We start from the raw sequence: 18829 nt of genomic DNA on the forward strand, positions 1-18829 counted from the left end.
ACACATACGAATAATAATGAAAGCCGATCACACTGAAATACAGTTATCACTGTATATTTAAGTGAAATAAAACTGGGATACAGTAGCCAGGTTTCGTGGCACAGGCCTGTAATCTCAGCATTCAGGGGGCAGATGCAGGAGGATCTTGAGTCTGAAGGCAGTCTAGGCTATATGGGAAGATATTGTCTTAAAAATACCTGACCAACCAATCTGTAAAAATTGGAAGGCAGTAATGGATGGGATGTATAATTATAGGATTGATTTATAAAATCTGCTATTATCCAAAGCAGTGACAAATATGAGCAGTCTTTCAGATGCCTGTACATTGTAATATAAAAAGGAAGTGACTTGCATAGGTAGGGCTTTTACCATTGATTTGTTGCCCATGGCCACTGACCAGGAATAAAGCTGAATTTCAGGTATAGTGAAGCTGCAACATTTTCCTCCATCAAGTTGGTGGAGGTCCCTGATGTTTACCCATGGTAAGAACCCCTGCTTTGCGGGGAAATCCTGGACCTATTCAGGACACCCAGGAGAGGCTAAGAGGCATGTGCTCACAGTCTCAAGAAATTCCGCCTGCAGCTCAGCAGACTTCTTCGCCGTTTCTTTGTTATTATGGAGTTGCTGCAGAGTCCACTCGAGGCTTATCTGTTCAGGACCCATAGATGGTATCTGCAAACAAACTCATCAAGCCAGCTTCTGGTTTTCCTGGCAGGCAGCAGCTTCTGACTTGGATTAGTTCCATTTTTACTGCAAACTCTACCATAAAGGAAAATGTATTTAAAAAGGGCCACGATTAACTACAAAGTGCTATTTCATTCTCACAGCTATGAAGCGCCCCACTGTGAACAGACCATGATTAACAGGGGTGCTGCAAACACTCAAGAACCAATTTCTCTAAAAGTATTTTTTTACACTTGTTTACTGTGTGTATGTGTGTGGAGACACACCATTGGTGTACACATGAAGTAACGATATGTGGAAGTCAGTTCTCTCCTTCTACCCTGTGGGTTACAAGGCTTTAACTCTGGTTGTCAGGCTTAGCCAAAAGAGCCTTTTCCTACCGAATCCTGGAACTAATTTCTTTTTTTTTCTCTGTAGCTTTGGAGCCTGCCATGGAGCAGGCTGGCCTCAAACTCACAGAGATCCACCGGCCTCTGCTTCTTGAGTGCTGGGATTAAAGGTGTGCACCACTACTGCCTGGCTTGGAACTAATTTCTTAGCCATGTAATTGGAGCCAGGTATGGTAGTGTGCGCATCTTTAAACCTGGCAACCCAGGGTCTCATATATGCCAGGCAAGCTCTATTACTGACCTACAACCGCATATTGTTTTAGTGTTTAGCCCTGGCTATCCTGGAACTTGCTCTGTAGATCAGGCTGGCCTCAAACTCAAAGATCCACCTGCCTCTGCCTCCTGAGGATTAAAGGCCTGCACCACCACCGCCTAGCACGTTTTTCTTTTCTTTTAAAGATTTATTTATGAATTATGCATACAGTATTCTGCCTGCATGTCTGCTGCAGGCCAGAAGAGGGCACCAGATCTCATTACAGATGGCTGTGAGCCTCCATTTGTAATGGTGAATTGAACTCAGGACCTCTGGAAGAGCAGTCAGTCCTCTTAACCTCTGAGCCGTCTCTCCAGCTCTGTCTGTTTTTCTTAAGACATGGTCTCACTAAGTAGTGGCCTAGTCTGGACTCTTTTTCTCATGTGCTAGGGTTAAAGGCCTGTGCCACCACACCTAGCCTGTCTCAATTTTTCTTAAAAAGAAGATTTATTGTTTTTGTGTATCACTGTTTTGCCTGCCGGCATGTATGTAAGTAACTTGCACGCATGTTTTGTAACTATGGAGGCCAGAGGAAGGTACCAGAGCCCCTGGAACTGGAGTTACAGATGGTTGTTAGCTGCCATGTGGGTGCTGGGAACTGAGTCCACTGAATGGGCAATATGTGTTCCTAACCACTGACCCATTTCTCTAATCCCTGTGTTTCAATAATAAAAAAACCTTAAGAGGGCTGGAGAGATGGTTCAGTGGTTAAGAGCATTGCCTGCTCTTCCAAAGGTCCTGAGTTCAATTCCCAGCAACCGCATGGTGGCTCACAACCATCTATAATGGGGTCTGGTGCCCTCTTCTGGCCTGCAGGCATACACACAGACAGAATATTGTATACATAATAAATAAATATTTTAAAAAAAAACCTTAAGATACTTCAAATTTGTTTTGTTGTTTGTTTTTTGAGACAAGGTTTCTCTGTGTAGCCCTGGCTGTTCTGGAACTCACTCTATAGACCAGGCTGGCCTCAAACTTAGAGATCTGCCTGCCACTGCCTCCCAAGACCTGGGATTAAAAATCGTGCACCACCACCGCCTGGCTATTTTTATTTTTTGGTTTTCTCAGACAGGGTCCTCTACATAGCCCTGACTGTCCTGGAACTAGACCAGGCTGGCCTGAAGTTTACAATCTGCCTGTCTCTGCCTCCCAAGTGCCCGGCTAGAAAGATAGTTTTAAAAATCGCAAACAGGGGCTGGAGAGATGGCTCAGAGGTTAAGAGCACTGGCTCCTCTTTCAGAGGATCTGGGTTTAAATTCCAGCATCCATATGGCAGCTCACAACTGTCTGTAACTCCAGTCCCAGGGGCTCGGATACCTTCACACCAACGCTTATGAAATAAAGTTAAATAAACAATTTAAAAATAAATAAATAAAAATTGCAAACACCCATGTCTACATTCCCCAAATTTCTTCATTCTGGTTCACCTTTTCCTACCTTTCATAGCTTATATTACCTTTGCATGTGCAGTCATGCATTTTAATGGAAAGGTGCCATTGTGGGAAACACCTTGGGTGTGTTTGTCATTGCGTAAATATTAGAGGAGTGTATTTCAACACAGCAGTCACTAGATGGTATCTTATGAGACCATTGTTTCTACGGTCTGCCTTTGAATAAACTGTTATTTTGTAGCAAATTGTAAACATAGTCGAATACAAGCTACAAAGTATAAATTCACTCTTTGTTTCCTGCTTTATCTTTAAACCTAGAATGCCTGAAGTATGCATTCAATATTTACCACCTCCTCAACATGTAGCATGCAAAATGCTTAAAGCTCTTCTAAGCATAAAGCAGATCTCAGGAAATATTCATTTACTGAGAAAAAAAAACCTTTTTTTTTTAAACAAATTCTCTGCAGGTAGGAAGCTGGAGAGATGGTTCGGTAGAAGCTCTTTCAGAGGCCCAGCACCCACATGGTGGCTAACTAGCACCTGTAAGTCCAGTTCCAGGATACTTGATACCATCTTCTGGCCATCTCTATAGCTTCAGCTTTGTTTTTATTTAAGAGAGGGTCTCATATAGCCCAGGCTGTCCTCACACTTGCTATATGGATGACCTTGTCCTTCTGAACTTCTTTGGTGGTCTGAGTGAGAATGGCCCCCAGGGGCTCATAGATTTGATTGCCTGGTGCCCAGCTGGTGGAACTGTCTAGGGAGAGATAAAGAGGTACAGTCTTATTGGGCCGCTGGGGACAGGCTTTCTGGATTCAAAAGCCCAGGCTCTCCCCAGGGACCTCTCTTGCTCTCTCCATCCATGGTCTGTATCTCTCAATTCCTGTTCCAGAGCCATGCCTGCCTGCTTGTGGCTATGCTCCCTGCCGTGACGGTGATGGATTCATCCAATGAAATGATAAACCCCCAATGAACACTTTCTTCTAGAAGTTGCCTTGGTCATGGTATGGTGCCTTATCACAGCAATTGAAAAGTAACTTACGACAACCTCCTACCACAGAATTACATGTATGGGCCACCACATCAAGGTTCGGCGGTCCTGGGGATAAAACCCAGAGCCTTGTGCAGTCTACCAACTCAAGTACACCCCAGCCCCTAATATGGTTTTGTTGTTTCCCTGGCAGTACCGAAGATAGAATCTTTTAACCCTTTAAAGATTTATTTTTATTTTATGTGTATAAATATTTTGTTTGCAAGTATGCTCAATGAATAAAACAGTAAAAAAAATTTAAGTCAAAATTTACTGAAGTCTTTCACCTTTTTTTTTTGTCTTTCACCTTTTGAGACAAGTTTTTATGTAGCTCAGGCTGGTTTCAAACCTGCTATGTATCTGAGGATGTTCTGATTCTTGTCTTGTAGCTTCTGAGTGTTAGGAATATAGGCACTACATGCTTGTTTTTGATGTTTTTAGCGACAGGGTTTCTCTGTAAAACAGCCCTGGCTGTCTCAGAACTCACTCTATAGACCAGAGGCTGGCCTTGAACTCACAGAGATCCACCTACCACTCACTGCCTCTCCAGTGCTGGGACTAAAGGTGTGCATAACCATGCCCGGCCTGCCTGGTTTTTCATATGGTGCTGGAGATTGAACCTAGGGCTTTGCATATTCTGAGCAAGCACTCTACACACTGAGCTATATCTCCAAACCACTGAAAGATTTTTCTTTTTTTAAAGACAGGGTCTTATTATGTATCCTTGGCTATCCTAGAACTGTTCAGACCACGTTAGCCTCAAACCTGTAGAGACTTGCCTGCTTCCCCTCCACCCCGCAAAGGGCTGGGATTAAAGATAAGTGCCACCATACCCAACTATTTTTATTATTTTTAATTGCGTGCATGTCCATGTCCTGGCATGTGCTTGTGAATGTAGGTGCCCAGGGAGGCCAGATCTGTCCAATCCCATGGAGGCGGAGCCACAGGCAGTTGTGAGCTGCCAGACATGAGTGCTGGGAACCAAATTTGGATCCTATGCAAGTGCAGTACCTACTCTTTTTTTTTAAAATTTTTTAAAAGATTATTTATTATGTATATAGTATTCTGTCTGCATGTATGCCTGTAGGCCAGAAGAAGGTACCAGATCTCATTATGGATGGTTGTTAGCTATCATTTGGTTGCTGGGAAATTGAACTCAGGACCTCTGGAAGAACAGCTAGTGCTCTTAACCTCTGAGCCATCTCTCCAGCCCTACCTACTCTTAACCATTCGGCTTTTTCCTAAAGGTGCCCTTTATTTGAACTTTAGAAAAAAAAGGCAAATTTACCTTAAATTGTTAAGGTGAACTATTCATTTCATCGTCTTCCACCTGCCAAAGAAAAAGAAAAGGGACTTGGTTATTTGGTTACATTTTCCATTTGTCAGTGGGCTGACCTACTGATTCCTGTAATTGTTGCAAGCAGGAAAGAACCAAGTTGAATCAGGATAGAAACAGGCATATTGGGAAGGGGTCATGGTGGGCTGAGAAGTGAATATCCATACCTTGGGGGACAGCAGGGTATGACCCTGAGGGACAGTCAGAGGCTGGGGCAAGTTGTCTACTTTGTTAATGGAGCATTCTTTGGGGAGCAATTCCTTGGCCAGCTGCCCATTCTTCTTCAACCTGCAGGCCTCCTGGTATGGGGGTGCGATGGGGGGTTGTGTGGGCGGAGTATATTTGTACTCAGAGCCATCTTCTAGCTGTGGGACACAAGAGGCAGGGAGATGATGAGGGGCTGAGACTCCCAGTCTCCCTGACCCCACATCCTGATGATTGGATACTCACATCCAGAGGGTAACTGCGATCCGAATCGTAGGCGCTGAGGTCCCCACAGGCCACAAAGGGTACAATAAAACGGGCAGGACCTTCCAGCTGGTTGAAATCTAAGTCATAGAAAGAGGCGGAGTGAAGACTGAGGGCAAGGCCAGTTAGGACGCAGGGTACAAGAACATTAAGTTCCTTCCCACTAACTGGTCCATCTTCAACTAGTCTTTTAGTGTGGATCACCTTCATAGGGGGCTTGTCTGATCACTGATTCTATTTTTTTTTATTTTTTGTTTTCCGAGACAGGGTTTCTCTGTAGCTTTGGAGGCTGTCCTGGAACTCGCTCTGTAGACCAGGCTGGTCTCGAACTCACAGAGATCCGCCTGCCTCTGCCTCCCAAGTGCTGGGATTAAAGGCGTGCGCCACCACTACCCAGCTTTATCACTGATTCTAAATGTCAGCCCCTATCTTGCTTTGCACTGCACTATGCCCACCTAGCAAACACTTTAACCAGCACATTCTATCAGAACCTTGTCTCACTCAACTGGGATCTGCCTTTGCCCACCAGGGGCAAAGGTACAGACCTACACAGGGAACATGTTTAACACATGTGAGGTTTCCACCCGAGGGCAATGACTGGGGGTTTTCCTAAGATAGACAGGTAGAATCTTCCCTGAGTGAATGCTTAGGAGTTTGCCGCAACAGAATTTCCACCAGGACCAAGAGCTACCATTGGAGGACTATCTGAACCAAAGCTCCCATTAATACAAAATACCCATCAGGGGGTGGAACAGCCATCAGGGTGGGAGGCTGAGGGCCCTCAAGAGACACGTGTTGCGCAGGGCGGTGGTGGTGCACGCCTTTAATCCCAGCACTCGGGAGGCAGAGGCAGGTGGATCTCTGTGAGTTCGAGGTCAGCCTGGTCTACAAGAGCTAGTTACAGGACAGGAACCAAAAGCTACAGAGAAACCCTGTCTCGAAAAATCCAGAAAAAAAACAAAAACAAATAAATAAATAGAAAAAAATTAAAAAAAAAAAGAGACATGTGGTGCATGTGGCTGGTGCAGTTTCCCCAGGCATGGGCCACCAGCTCTCGTTCTCACCGTATGAGTGGTCCAGCAGGGGTCTGGTCAGGTCTGGAATGAAGCCCTCAGGAGGGTCATAACCCTGACAAACAGCAAAGGCCTCTGTTGGGGAGAACCTAGAGTGAGCGGGTGACTCTGTCACCTCAATCTTGTGTGGACACATGCCCAGTCACCCCCTTGCCTATCAGGGGGTGACATGCTACACTGACCAATGCTGGAGTTCCGGCTGCTCTTCGGCTTGGCACAGAGCACGCTGGAGAAGAAGATGCACAGCTGGCTATAGAGCAGTGTTACATCTCGGCCCCGGAATATCTGTAGGGTGTAGAAGGCAAGATGGAGAGGTAAGGGTGCCCCCCAGACCTTTCTCAACACTCCCCCAAGCTCCCCAAGGCTCACCTTGGCTACAAAGCAGCCCCCTAGCTTCAAGACATGTGTAGCAATGTTGAGAGCCTGTGGGAAGGACAGATGGGTACGGTGGTGGTTGAGGCAGAGGCAGCCAAGAAAGGGCTAAAGGAGAGCAGGGGCAGTCACCAGCATTACTCACCGCTAGCAGAAGCTGAGCCTGCATATACTCGTCGACATCATGGAGGCCAGTGACTGTAGCAAGAAGAACAACATTAGGGGACCCTCTGATTTGACGGATCTTCTTGTACCAGAGATTAGAAAACTAAAAGCATTTTCTTCCAGGCCTTCTCAAAGCTAAGGTTCTAGAAACAAGAGTATTGCCTTCCAAATGGATTTGAACTCTGACCCCTAGCACCTGGGAAGTCATTTTAATTCTGGAAACTACTTGTCCCACAAGTAACACTAGCATTTCTACTGATAACCCAGCTGGCTCCTCTGAGCTTTGTTTATAAACCAGCCCCATGGGCTCAACAAGTCCAAAGCCTACTCCTTCTCTATCAGCTCCTCTGTGTATTCAGCTCATCCGACCCTTCCAGTAATTCATGGCAAAAACCTTAGCCCCTCTGACCAACTCTGGCGCCTGTCAGAGAACCAGCCAGTTGATTTCAAAATGTGACCTCTCTTCGCCTGTCTACTGGAGTCATCACTGTTATCAGTCACGCCTTTGCACTTGCGCAGTGGCTCTCTCTCTCTCTCTCTCTCTCTCTCTCTCTCTCGTCCTGGGGTCCCTGCTTTCACCTCTGACCCTCACACAGTTCAAGCAGCCTGAGGGATACAATTGCAATACCAGTCAGACAGACTTCCTTGGTCTACAACCCTCAGGGGTTTCTCCAAGTTCTCAGTATCAAGAGTAATACTGTAACTGATGGCCCATCAGCACAGTCTCTATCAACTCTCTTTGCTCAAGTATATGAAGCCTTTCTTTTTTTTTTCTTTTTTTTTCCAGACAGGGTTTCTCTGTAGCTTTTGGTTCCTGTCCTGTAACTAGCTCTTGTAGACCAGGCTGGCCTCAAACTCACAGAGATCCGCCTGCTTCTGCCTCCCGAGTGCTGAGATTAAAGGCTTGTGCCACCACAGCCCTGCTGAAGCCTTTCTGGTTTACTTAAAATCCCAACAGGTAGTTTTTGCTTCCTTGGCCCGTTTCAGTAACTTTGCTATAGTATTTATTACCATCTTTAGTTTATTTAATTATCTTTGTATTAAAAAATTATAAATTGCTACTAGTTTTGCATATTTTTAAAACTTTATTTTTTAAAAAAATTATGTGTGTTTGTGCTTGTGTATTGTCACATTTGTGTGCCCATGGAGGCCAGAAGAGGGTGTCAGATACCCTGGAGCTGAAGCAAGCACTCTTGACCACTAAGTCAGCTCCCCACCCTCTTATTTTTATTTTTTGAGACAGGTTTTTTAGTCTAGGTTGACCTTGAACTCTAGTGACCTTTCTGCCTCAGTTTCCCAAGAGCTAGAATTACAGGTATTGAGTTGCCAGCTCAACAGTTTCTTTTCTATGTATTCCCACTAAAACATTGACTTCACAAGGCCAGAGGTTAGTGGAACTTATTTATGCACACTTTTCTAACACAACATGTGCTCAGAAAACGTTCTGAATAGATAGCCGCCTTATAAAAAAGAATATAGGATTGGACAGGCAGTCATATGAAAAGACAGAAGGATGGACACAACCCACAAAGCTGAAGGGCAGGAGGTATACCTGAGCGGCAGAACACGTGCCTAGCGTAGTTGGGGACCCCGCCATCGCTAGCACCATGAAAGGTGGTGAAAAGAAAGATGGAGAATGAAAGCAGGGATCAGAGGTAGGGAGAAATTGCCAGAAAGGGGGAAATGCTGAGAATAGAGGGGAAAAGAGGGAGAAAAAAAACTGACCTGGGAGATAGAGGTCACCCCCGCACCCCATTTACCATCAGGAGCCCCGTTACACACTACTAGGTCAGCAGGGCAACCCTCAAAGTGCTGGATGATCTCCTTGGCAGTGGAAAGCTATGGAGAAAGGGAGATGAGTGGTCTCAGTGCCCTTTGACTGCCCTCACCTTCAAATCCCACCCACCCACAGCCCTAGCCTTAAAGCCTCTGGGACAGCCATGAACAAATCCTCAGCATCTTTTGGTGTCTCTGCAATACGATCTACTGGCTGTTTGCTGTTAATTTGTCTTTCTCAGTTTCTGTCTTGGATATGGGGCTAGAGTCCAGTATGCTTTGCTCGTGTTACACAAGTGCTATAGCGCTAAGCTACATCTCCTGTCCCTCTCCTCTTGCTTTTAAATTAAAAAAAAAATTAATGGGCTGGTGAAATGGCTTAGCAGGTGAAGGTGCTCACTGCCAGGCCTGGTGATCCAGAGTTCCATCCCTGGAGGAAGAAAGAACTGACTCCTCCTGCCCTCTGACCTCTAGATGCACACCATAGCATACAAGCACCCCCACACATACACGCAACATTTTCCTCTCTCTTTCTTTTCCTTTCTAAATATATATAGGTGTTTTGCCTATATGTATTGTTTGTGTCACATGTATGCCTGGTGCCAGGGAGGTCAGAAGACGGCATCACAATCCCTGGAACTAGAGTTCCAGGCAGTTGTGAGTCATTCTGTAGGTGCTTGGAATTGAAACTGGGCCCTTTGCAAGAGCAACCGGGACTCTTGACTGCTGAACCATCACTCCAGCCCCTAAAGTATTTTAAAAACTGCATCTATTTAGTCATTTACTGTGTGTGTGCTTAAGTACATGTGCACTGCCTGCACATGGAGGTCAGAGGACAATTTTCAGGACTTAACTCGGTCAACTGGCTTGTCGGCAAGCACCCTTACTTGCTGAAGCCACCTTACAGTCCTCTCTTTTGAATTTGGAGCTACAGTCTCATTATGTAAGGTAGCCTAGCTTTGTATTTATTACAGGCTCAGCCTTTTAATTCTGAGGATTACATATTACTTTCACTGTTTTTATTGCCTTGTTTCTCTTCCACTTCCCATAGCCCCCAAGTAGAGCCTTCTCTCAGGATAACCCCGATGTTCTCAGTCACTAACTCACCTGTGTGATGTCCCCCTGTATCTGGATCATGCCTGGAAGTGGAGCCATAGCCTGCAAGTCCACAGCCACCACCTGACCAGAACTCTGGCCCCTGTGGACAGCACAGTCCATGTCAGCACACCCGTTCCTCCCAGCCCTTCCTCCCACCGGTTCACCCTCCTAGACCTCTCTACTCACCAAATCTTTTGGCTCAGCACCTGGCTCCAGCTGCCTGGGGCTGCACACAGGTCAACTGCTCGCTTCACGCCTGTGCACACACAGTGAAAACACACTTTGTCAGCTGCATAGACTTTCTAAACAGGAGGACCCTGCAGGATTCACCTCTCTCCCCTGGAGTGAACCTATGAATTGCTCTTGGGCCATATCCTGTAAGGGTTGTGGCTTCATCTTCTTCCCTGTTTCTCTGCCCCAGATAACCTCGAAGTTAGCCCACCCATTGCAGTGAGCTCTACAGAAGTGGCCTTCTCTTCACTCCCAGGTCACTTGGCCACCAAATAAGCACCTTGGAAGAGATTGAATTCCTCATCCAGTTGAAGCAGCTTGAAGGCACTCCGGGCCCTCCAGCCATTCTCCTTGGCCAGGCGATAGTAGACATCCCATTTATCCTTTGATGTGCGTCCCATCTCACTCTGCTGGGAGGCAGTGAGCTGATGCTGCTATCCTGTATGGATAAACAGGGTAGGGAGTAGGACACCACCTACCTGCACAGGGCAGAGAAAACAAAGTATAGCTAATTGAGTTCATGTGACCCATAAGACAGTCCATTTCAACACATGGAGACCGAAGCCCTGCCAGGGCTCTGAGTCCCTTATCATGAACTCTCAGGCCCCTTTGCTCATCACATAGGCTCCCATCACTGTGGGCACCACAGACCCCGCTGTTAATGACCTTACTACTGACCCTGCCCACCTCCAGCTACCCTCACTATCCCAGTCATCTCTCTCTCTCAATTTCTCTGCCCATTTCGTCACTACTAATACCCAACCATCTCTCTAGCTTTCCCGTGTCTCTAGATTCACAGACCCTTACTGCCCCCATTAATCCCATGCCTGTCACACCTAATACCCTGATACAACCTTATTCTGTCTCTCACAGCCTAATCTTTCTCTCCACTCTGCAGTCCATCAATCCCTTAAAAGACTAAGCCTCCAGCCATTAATTACGTACTACCTCCTTAATCTCCACTAATGCCTAGAGGATCATGACCTGTTGATCCCCATTCTGTCAATTTACCAGCTCTGTTAACTCCGTTAACCTCCAACCAACCTCTCACAGATCACACCAGTGGCCTTCAGTATCCTTTTCATCAAAACACACAATACCCTGGACTGGATGCTCACACAGCTTCTGTTTCTTCTTTCCTCGCTTCCCTTACGAGTGCTTTTCTCCCCCTGCCCACTCATCTGTTATCCTCTCCGGAACCTCGCCATTATTGATTACTATGAAAACTGCTGAATATCTAGGACTCCCAGAGAACATACTCTTATTAGCAATTCCTTCATTTTCAGCCAGTGAGCGCACTTTGTTAGGTCTCCATGAGCGACGGAACTGAAATATTACTAGCTTTCGTTAACTTTCTGGCGGACACAGCGCCACGCGCCTAATACCTTAAAGGCTCATCTTCTATTAACAGCCCCAAGTTCATCTTCATGACCTCAAAGACCATCACCCTCTCAGGATCACCAGATACCCCTCGAGGTGGTCCGGCGGATACCAGATCAGCTGTGTAGCGACATGCGGCACCCTTTCGAGTTCACGCAGCATTCTAATTTTCTGCTTCCCGAGGCTTGACTGAACTATGCAGCTGCAACACCGAGAATGAACCCCCTCCATACCGACAGCGCAGGCATGCCTACAGTCTTGGTCCCAGTTTGTCCTAAGTGTCCCAGGACCTACCTTAGCTCTTGGATAGGGAGGGAAGCTGGATCACCCGCCTCAAGAAGAGTGTGCAAACCGGTGAAAAGAGGTAGGGCTCCAGTTGGTGTTCGCAGTTGACCCGAAGGCCTGTAGCACATACCTAGAGGTTGTTACAACGTGGCAAACTTTTCATTGTTAAATAGTTAACTTCCACCGAGGTCCAGACCAGAGCAGAGCAGAACCTATGACGTTAGTCTCGTCATCTTTTGTCGACATATCCGGGTCACAGGAACTGCGATTCCCAGGATGCAACTGACATTGCTTAGCCAATGCTGTTGCAAGGCTCGTGAGCCGGCTCTACGTTCTTTGTTTCAAGGCCAAGGTCGTGTAACTGCGCTGAGGAGGGAGAGGCAACGTGATCGCGAGTTCTCGGCCAATCTGGGCTATATGGAGAGACCCATGGGAAACCCCCACCCCGCTCCACGCACTTGCACAAAAAAAAAAGCAAGAAATAAGAGGCTAAAATAACTTACGTAGCCGCCTCTTTTATACACCCTGGCGGTCGTTGAGCCTATGTACTACATTTCCCAAAGTTCAGCGACGTGGCCACGCCCACTTTTCTTAAGTCTGGCGGGAAGGGAAATTACGCAAGGGGGTGGTGCATGACCACGCGGAGGAGGAAAGCACGTAGTGAAAGTATGCTAACAGAGAAGCTACTGCGTGCTATTTTGAATGGTATTTTTCCAGGTTGATTGCGGTGCTTTTAATTTTGCCATCTCAGAACTTTGGTTTCCCCATTTGAAAAATGGAGATCATCACCAACAAAGAGTTCACGGTGTTAATAGGGTTAGAAAGATGTACGTCCTTTTCGTAATTATACGTTTTCCCCAAATATTTTTGGAAACATTTTAACCCCTACGCTCCAGTAAAAAGGATATCTATAAATTTGTGAGGCAGCACACTCGGGAGAGGCTCTTTCTGCCAAATCTGACCACTTGAATTTAATTCAGCGGGCCCACACCCCCACATGCACCTTGTGGCACGTGCCCCCTCCCCAAATAAATGAACAAATTAATAAATGTACGAGTGATTAAAATTTAAAGCATATATGTATGTGTATATGTTCGTGTGTTCGCGCTTGTGCGCACACGCGCGAGCGCGCTCATATATCATGACCTAGTGCAAAAAAAAAATAAATGAAACAGTTATTTACCGTGTATTAGGCATTAAGTGCTGTCCGTGGCGTGCTGGTAAATGGTTAACTGGCTTTTGGCAGGGTAAGGGGTTGGATCTGTTTGTAGCATTTGTTAGTTTCCATGGTTTACATATCATCTATCATCCGGTCAGATTTTAGGTCACCCGTGTGTAGTCTGAACACAGGTGCAGGCGCACACCATTAGTGTTTACTGGACCATACAATAATAGGAGAAATGGCTTCAGGAGCACAGAAAAGGAATGAAATGAAGTGTGAGAATTAAGAAATGCTAGATTTTAAATATCTATTACCTTTAAAAATCCAATCCACTTAATTGTTAAGTTCACAGTATTATATTTCCTTTTCTGTCTTTCCTTGTCTTTTTCTTTCTCTCTTTTCTCCATGGTTTCAATGTAGGTCAAAGCTGGCCTCAACCCCATGAATCACTTCCCACCTTGCTTTTTTTTTTTTTTTGGTTTTTCGAGACAGGGTTTCTCTGTGGTTTTGGAGCCTGTCCTGGAACTAGCTCTGTAGACCAGGCTGGTCTCGAACTCACAGAGATCCACCTGCCTCTGCCTCCCAAGTGCTGGGATTAAAGGTGTGCGCCGCCACCACCACCACTCGGCACACTCGGCACACTTCCCACCTTTCAAGTGCTGACATTTCAGGCGCCCCACAACATGCACCGTTCAGCATTTATTTTTTTTTCTTTAAGACAGGGTCTCACTAGGTAGTGCTGGCTGTTCTAGAACTCACTACGTACACCAGGCTGGCCTCAAATTCACAGAGATCGACCTGCCTGTGCGCCCTCCGAGTGCTGAGGTTTACCAGTATTTCATTGTTTTTTTGTTTTGTTTTTTTGAGACAGGGTTTCTCTGTAGCTTTGGGGCCTGTCCTGGAACTAGCTCTTGTAGACCAGGCTGGCCTTGTACTCACAGAGATCCACCTGTCTCTGCCTCCCTGGGATTAAAGGTGTGCACCACCACTGCCCGGTTAGTATTTTATTTTATTTTATTTTTGTTCTTTTTGGTTTTTTGAGACAGGGTTTCTCTGTGGCTTTGGAGCCTGTCCTGGAATTAGCTCTGTAGACCAGGCTGGTCTTGAACTCACAGAGATTTGCCTGCCTCTGCCTCCCGAGTGCTGGGATTAAAGGCGTGGGCCACCATCGCCCGGCCTAGTATTTTATTTTTTAAAGATTATTTTTATTTTATTTTATGTGTATGAGTGTTTATCTGCTTGAAAACATACATGCCTGCTGCTCAAGGAGGTCAGAAGGTATCAGATCCTAGAAGTAGAGTTATGGATGGTTGTGAGCTATCATGTGAGTGCTGGGAACTGAACCGGGTCTTCTGCAAGTGCAACAAGTCTTCTTAACCACGGAGCCATCTGCCTAGCCCCAGTGTTTCATTTTTAACAATAGTTATTTAAAAATCAGTTTACAAAAATCCCTGAAAATTGAACTAACCTGCTTGTGAAAGCCTATAAAGTTGTTTCCAGTGCACTGCTGAAGTCTTGTAATGTTATTTTTAGATTTGATTTTATGTGTGTGCATGTTTTGCCTGCATTTATGTATGTGACTCACTTGTGTGCCTGGTAACTTCTGAGGCCAGAAGAGGGCATTGGATCCTCTGGGACTGGAGTTACAGATGATTGTGAGCTACCTTGTGGATACAGGGAATCAATCCTGGTTCCTCTGGAAGAGCAAAAAGTGTCCTTAACAGCTGTGCCATCTCTCCAGCCTCCTGAATTATTTTTTCCCTCACTCAACTTAATCCTTACAACATAGGAGCTGATTGTCCTTAACTTACAAAGAAGAAACTGAGGCAAGGAAAGGATACATGTGACCTATTAATTTAACATAAATCTATAAAATTATATAGAAATACAGTCATGTATAATTTTATATTACATAGTAGTAAACAAACAGTAAAAATAGGTTACATGTAAATAAAAATATATACTAGTATATACTTTATATATATTTTTAATTTTATTTTTATTTATTTATTTATTTTCTTATTTATTTATTATGTATACAATGTTCTGTCTGTGTGTATGCCTGCTGGCCAGAAGAGGGCACCAGACCTCATTACAGATGGTTGTGAGCCACCATATGCTTACTGGGAATTGAACTCAGGACCTTTGGAAGAGCAGGCACTGCTCTTAACCCTGAGCCATCTCTCCAGCCCCTACTTTATATATTTTTATCATGCATAAAACCTAGGTATTATCCTATACATATAACATACAATATATATGGTAATACAAATATGGCAGCATGCCCCTGTACCTTTAGTAAAGTAACTACATTAAATACAGATGTACTATTCAATAAACAGATACAGAATGTTCTATTTTATTTTTGAGACAGGGTCTTGTTATACAACCCAGGCTGTCCTTGAGCCTTAGTCCTCTCTCTGCCTTACTCTCCCAAGTGTGGAGCTAACTAGTGTGACAGACCAAATATATGATGTTTTGTCAAGTGCTGATAAAGTAGGGAAGGATTAAGTTACCTTTTTTTTTCCTTTTGAGATGAGATCGTAAGAGGTTGCCCTTGTCCATTTTTTTCTGCCTCAACCTTCAGAGTAGCTTGGACTGTAGTTTGTACCATGGTAGTTTGTACCATGGTAGTTTGTATATGGTACAAATTCTGCTGTTATTTAGAAAGTCAACTGCAGGATAAGTCTTCTCTTTTCTTTCTTTCTTTCTTTCTTTCTTTCTTTCCTTCTCTCTTTCTTTTTCTTTTTTTTTTTGGTTTTTCGAGACAGGGTTTCTCTGTGGTTTTGGAGCCTCTCCTGGAACTAGCACTTGTAGACCAGGCTGGTCTCGAACTCACAGAGATCAGCCTGCCTCTGCCTCCCGAGTGCTGGGATTAAAGGCGTGCGCCACCACCGCCCGGCTCTTTCTTTCTTTCTTTCTTTCTTTCTTTCTTTCTTTCTTGAGACAGGGTTTTTCTGTATAGTTTTGGAACCTGCCCTGGCACTGCCGCTGTAGTCCAACCAGGCTGGCCTCGAACTCACAGAGATCCACCTACCTCTACCTCCCATGTGCTAAGATTAAAGGCGGCATGCACCACCAACCGCAAGGTTGGGGTAAAGCTTCTCTGAGAAGTGACTCAGGAGCTAACACCTGCAGAAGAACGCGCTGGGAATATTGGGAGAAAGTGCTTGGCAGGAAGAATGAATACTAAATACAAACAGGTGAGTGGGAAGGAGTTTGGTGAGTACTCAAAGACCTGAAAGATGGACTCTTCATGCGTTTCAAATGTGAGTTTCATCAGGTGGAGGCTCCTATTGTGATGTTCTCTGCTGCCTCTCACTTCCTAGAACAAGACTTGCTCACAGCTGTTTATTAAACCATATTCTTTTTTTTTTTTGCCCAGGTGGATTCTTATGCAAATAAGGTCAACAGCCTCCCTTTAAGCTGCACCCCCAGCCTGGCTTTCTGTATTAAATTATTTTTAGGAAGGGCCTGGGGGTGTATGCCTTTAATCTCTACACTCAGAAGGCAGATGTAAGAGGATCTCTGTGAGTTTGAGGCCAGCCTGATCTACATACTGCTTTCCAGGCCAGTCTAGGTTACAAAGAAAGATCCTGTCTCCCAAGAAAAAAAGTGTGTGTGTGTGTGTGCGCGCATATATTTCTATGGGGTCTTGTCTGGAGGTCAGAGGTTAACTTTAGGTAATTGGGTCCTGCTTTCCACTTCGTAGGTCGTCTTACTGTTTCTAACTGCTGTTCTGCGTAGCCCAGGAAGCTGGCATGCTAACTTCTGGGCTAGTCTCCTGTCGCACTCGATCAGGCTAACAAATTCATGCCACAGCATGCAGCTTTTACACGGGTTTGGGAGACTGCTCTTGGGTCATCTCGCCTGTGAGACTAGTGCTTTTGACCCACTGAACCATGTCCCAGCATTCTTGACAGGCCCATGAAGAGACAGAAATATTCCCGAAGGAGATTTCTTTTTTGAGTCCCTGGATAGGGATGTGATGGGGGGCCCTATTGTGCAGCAACAACCATTTAAGGTACCCGAGAGCCAAGGAAGGAGGGACAGCTTGAGATGCAGCTCGGTGGTAGAGTACTTGCCTGGTGTGTGTGTGATTCTGGGACCGAGGGTCTCACTCGAGCCCCATCACCACTAAAGAAAAAAAACGTTACATTAAAATTAAAAGGCAGGGCTGGAGAGATGGCTCAGAGGTTAAGAGCACTGACTGCTCTTCCAGAGGTCCTGAGTTCAATTCCCAGCAACCACATGGTGGCTCACAGCCATCTAGAATGAGATCTGGTGCCCTCTTCTGGCATGTTGTATACATAATAAATAAATCTAAAAAAATAAATAAATAAACATTATATATAAAAAAAAAAGAATCAAAAAAAAAAAATAAAATAAAATTAAAAGGCAAAGCAACAGTCAGTGGAGCTCAAGAGAGTCCTGTGGGGTTGTGGAAAGCTGCCTCTCACGCTATAGTAAACAAGTGTGAGAAAGGAAGGGTTCAAGCAGGCCACTGCTCCACAAGACAGGAGGGAGTGCCAGGCATGGGGGGCCCATGTTCATCCTGCTGGATGCTTCCTATGTCCTGTTTTCTTGTGGGCCACAAAGAGGATGTTTAATTTTTAGCAAAGAAACTTGCTTCCTCCGACAGGGCTCAGGGTTTGGGGGGCAGGAGCCAGGCTCTGAATTCCTCATGCCACTGAAGTTGTTAGTGTCACCGAACAAGACAGACTGGGTCCCCTGTCCTCAATAAGCCTAGGAAAGAGACACACTAATAGTGAAAAAGCAGAAGCAGGAGAAGGAGATTTAACCAACGTGGGCACATTGGGAGGAAGGACGAAGCGATCCAGTGCCAACCTTCCACAAAGTCTGTCTTAGGTGATCTGAAAAGAGGGTGAGACTGAGAGGGGGTCAGAGCTGTGCATAGTTATGCAGCCTCAGCCAAGGTGTACTTTTGTGGGTGTATCAGAGCCATCAGCTGTCTGCTCCAGGCTCTCCAGCAAGGTAGACAAGTTCTAACACCTCTTTCCTTGAGACAAGTTTTCCCCTTGGCTCGTGCCAGACCTCAGCCTTTTTCTTTCTTTCTTTTTCTTTTTTGAAGATTTATCTATTTGCATATTTTATGTAAATGAGTGCTCCGTAAGAAGGAATCTGATCCCATTAGAGATGGTTGTGATCAACTATATGGTTGCTGGGAATTGAACTCATGACCTCTGGAAGAGCAGTCAAGTGCTCTTACCCACTGCGCTGTCTCTCCAGCCCCTAGCCCTTTTCTTTACCCAGCGTGAGATTCCTGGGGAAATTCCAATTTCTTGGGGTGCATTGTTTCAATCGTCTAATAGCCAAGGGAAAGGACACAAGTGTCTCTTTAGAATATCCTCATTCCTGCCAGGCAAGCCAGTTACACCCAGGCTCTTCCCGGAGCCAGAGGCTCCCACCCAGCACCCCACTGAGTGTAAAGGTGTCCTCCCCACCACCTCCTGAAGAAGTCAAGGAGGGCTGCAGCTGCCAGACCAACTCTGTCCCAGAGAGGGCATTTATGAAGGGAAAGAGGAAGCCTGGGCCTAGACCTGCTTCAATCTCTGTGCTGAGGGCAGCGGTGGGTTGGGGAAGCAGGGGGTGCATGGACAACTTTGAGGGACAGGAAAGGATTGAAAAGAATCCCCCTGTGGGATGCCTGCATGAAAGGACAGATTAAAACCCTTAATGCAGAAACGTGAGTGTGTGTGTGTGTGGTGGGGG

The 18829-nt window shown here is 45.6% G+C and overlaps 1 protein-coding gene across 1 annotated transcript; it reads right to left on the minus strand.

Moving 5' to 3' along the window:
* Positions 1 to 442: 442 nt before the first annotated feature.
* On the minus strand, positions 443 to 12494 carry LOC121442654 (putative tRNA (cytidine(32)/guanosine(34)-2'-O)-methyltransferase). The gene is made up of 14 exons (XM_041644254.1): positions 12438 to 12494; positions 11944 to 12300; positions 10550 to 10748; positions 10225 to 10294; positions 10048 to 10138; positions 8925 to 9003; positions 7145 to 7197; positions 6997 to 7050; positions 6810 to 6912; positions 6619 to 6702; positions 5537 to 5634; positions 5254 to 5451; positions 5039 to 5080; positions 443 to 759 (listed from the first exon to the last, which is right to left on the minus strand). The coding sequence occupies exons 3-13, from the start codon at positions 10668 to 10670 to the stop codon at positions 5048 to 5050; spliced, it is 984 nt and encodes a 327-aa protein (XP_041500188.1). The 5' UTR covers positions 10671 to 10748; positions 11944 to 12300; positions 12438 to 12494; the 3' UTR covers positions 443 to 759; positions 5039 to 5047.
* Between the last annotated feature and the right edge of the window lie 6335 nt (positions 12495 to 18829).

The sequence above is a fragment of the Microtus oregoni genome, unplaced genomic scaffold (genome assembly GCF_018167655.1).
Source record: "Microtus oregoni isolate MIOR12 unplaced genomic scaffold, Mior012 000092F_ref0000046, whole genome shotgun sequence".
NCBI lineage: Eukaryota > Metazoa > Chordata > Mammalia > Rodentia > Cricetidae > Microtus > Microtus oregoni.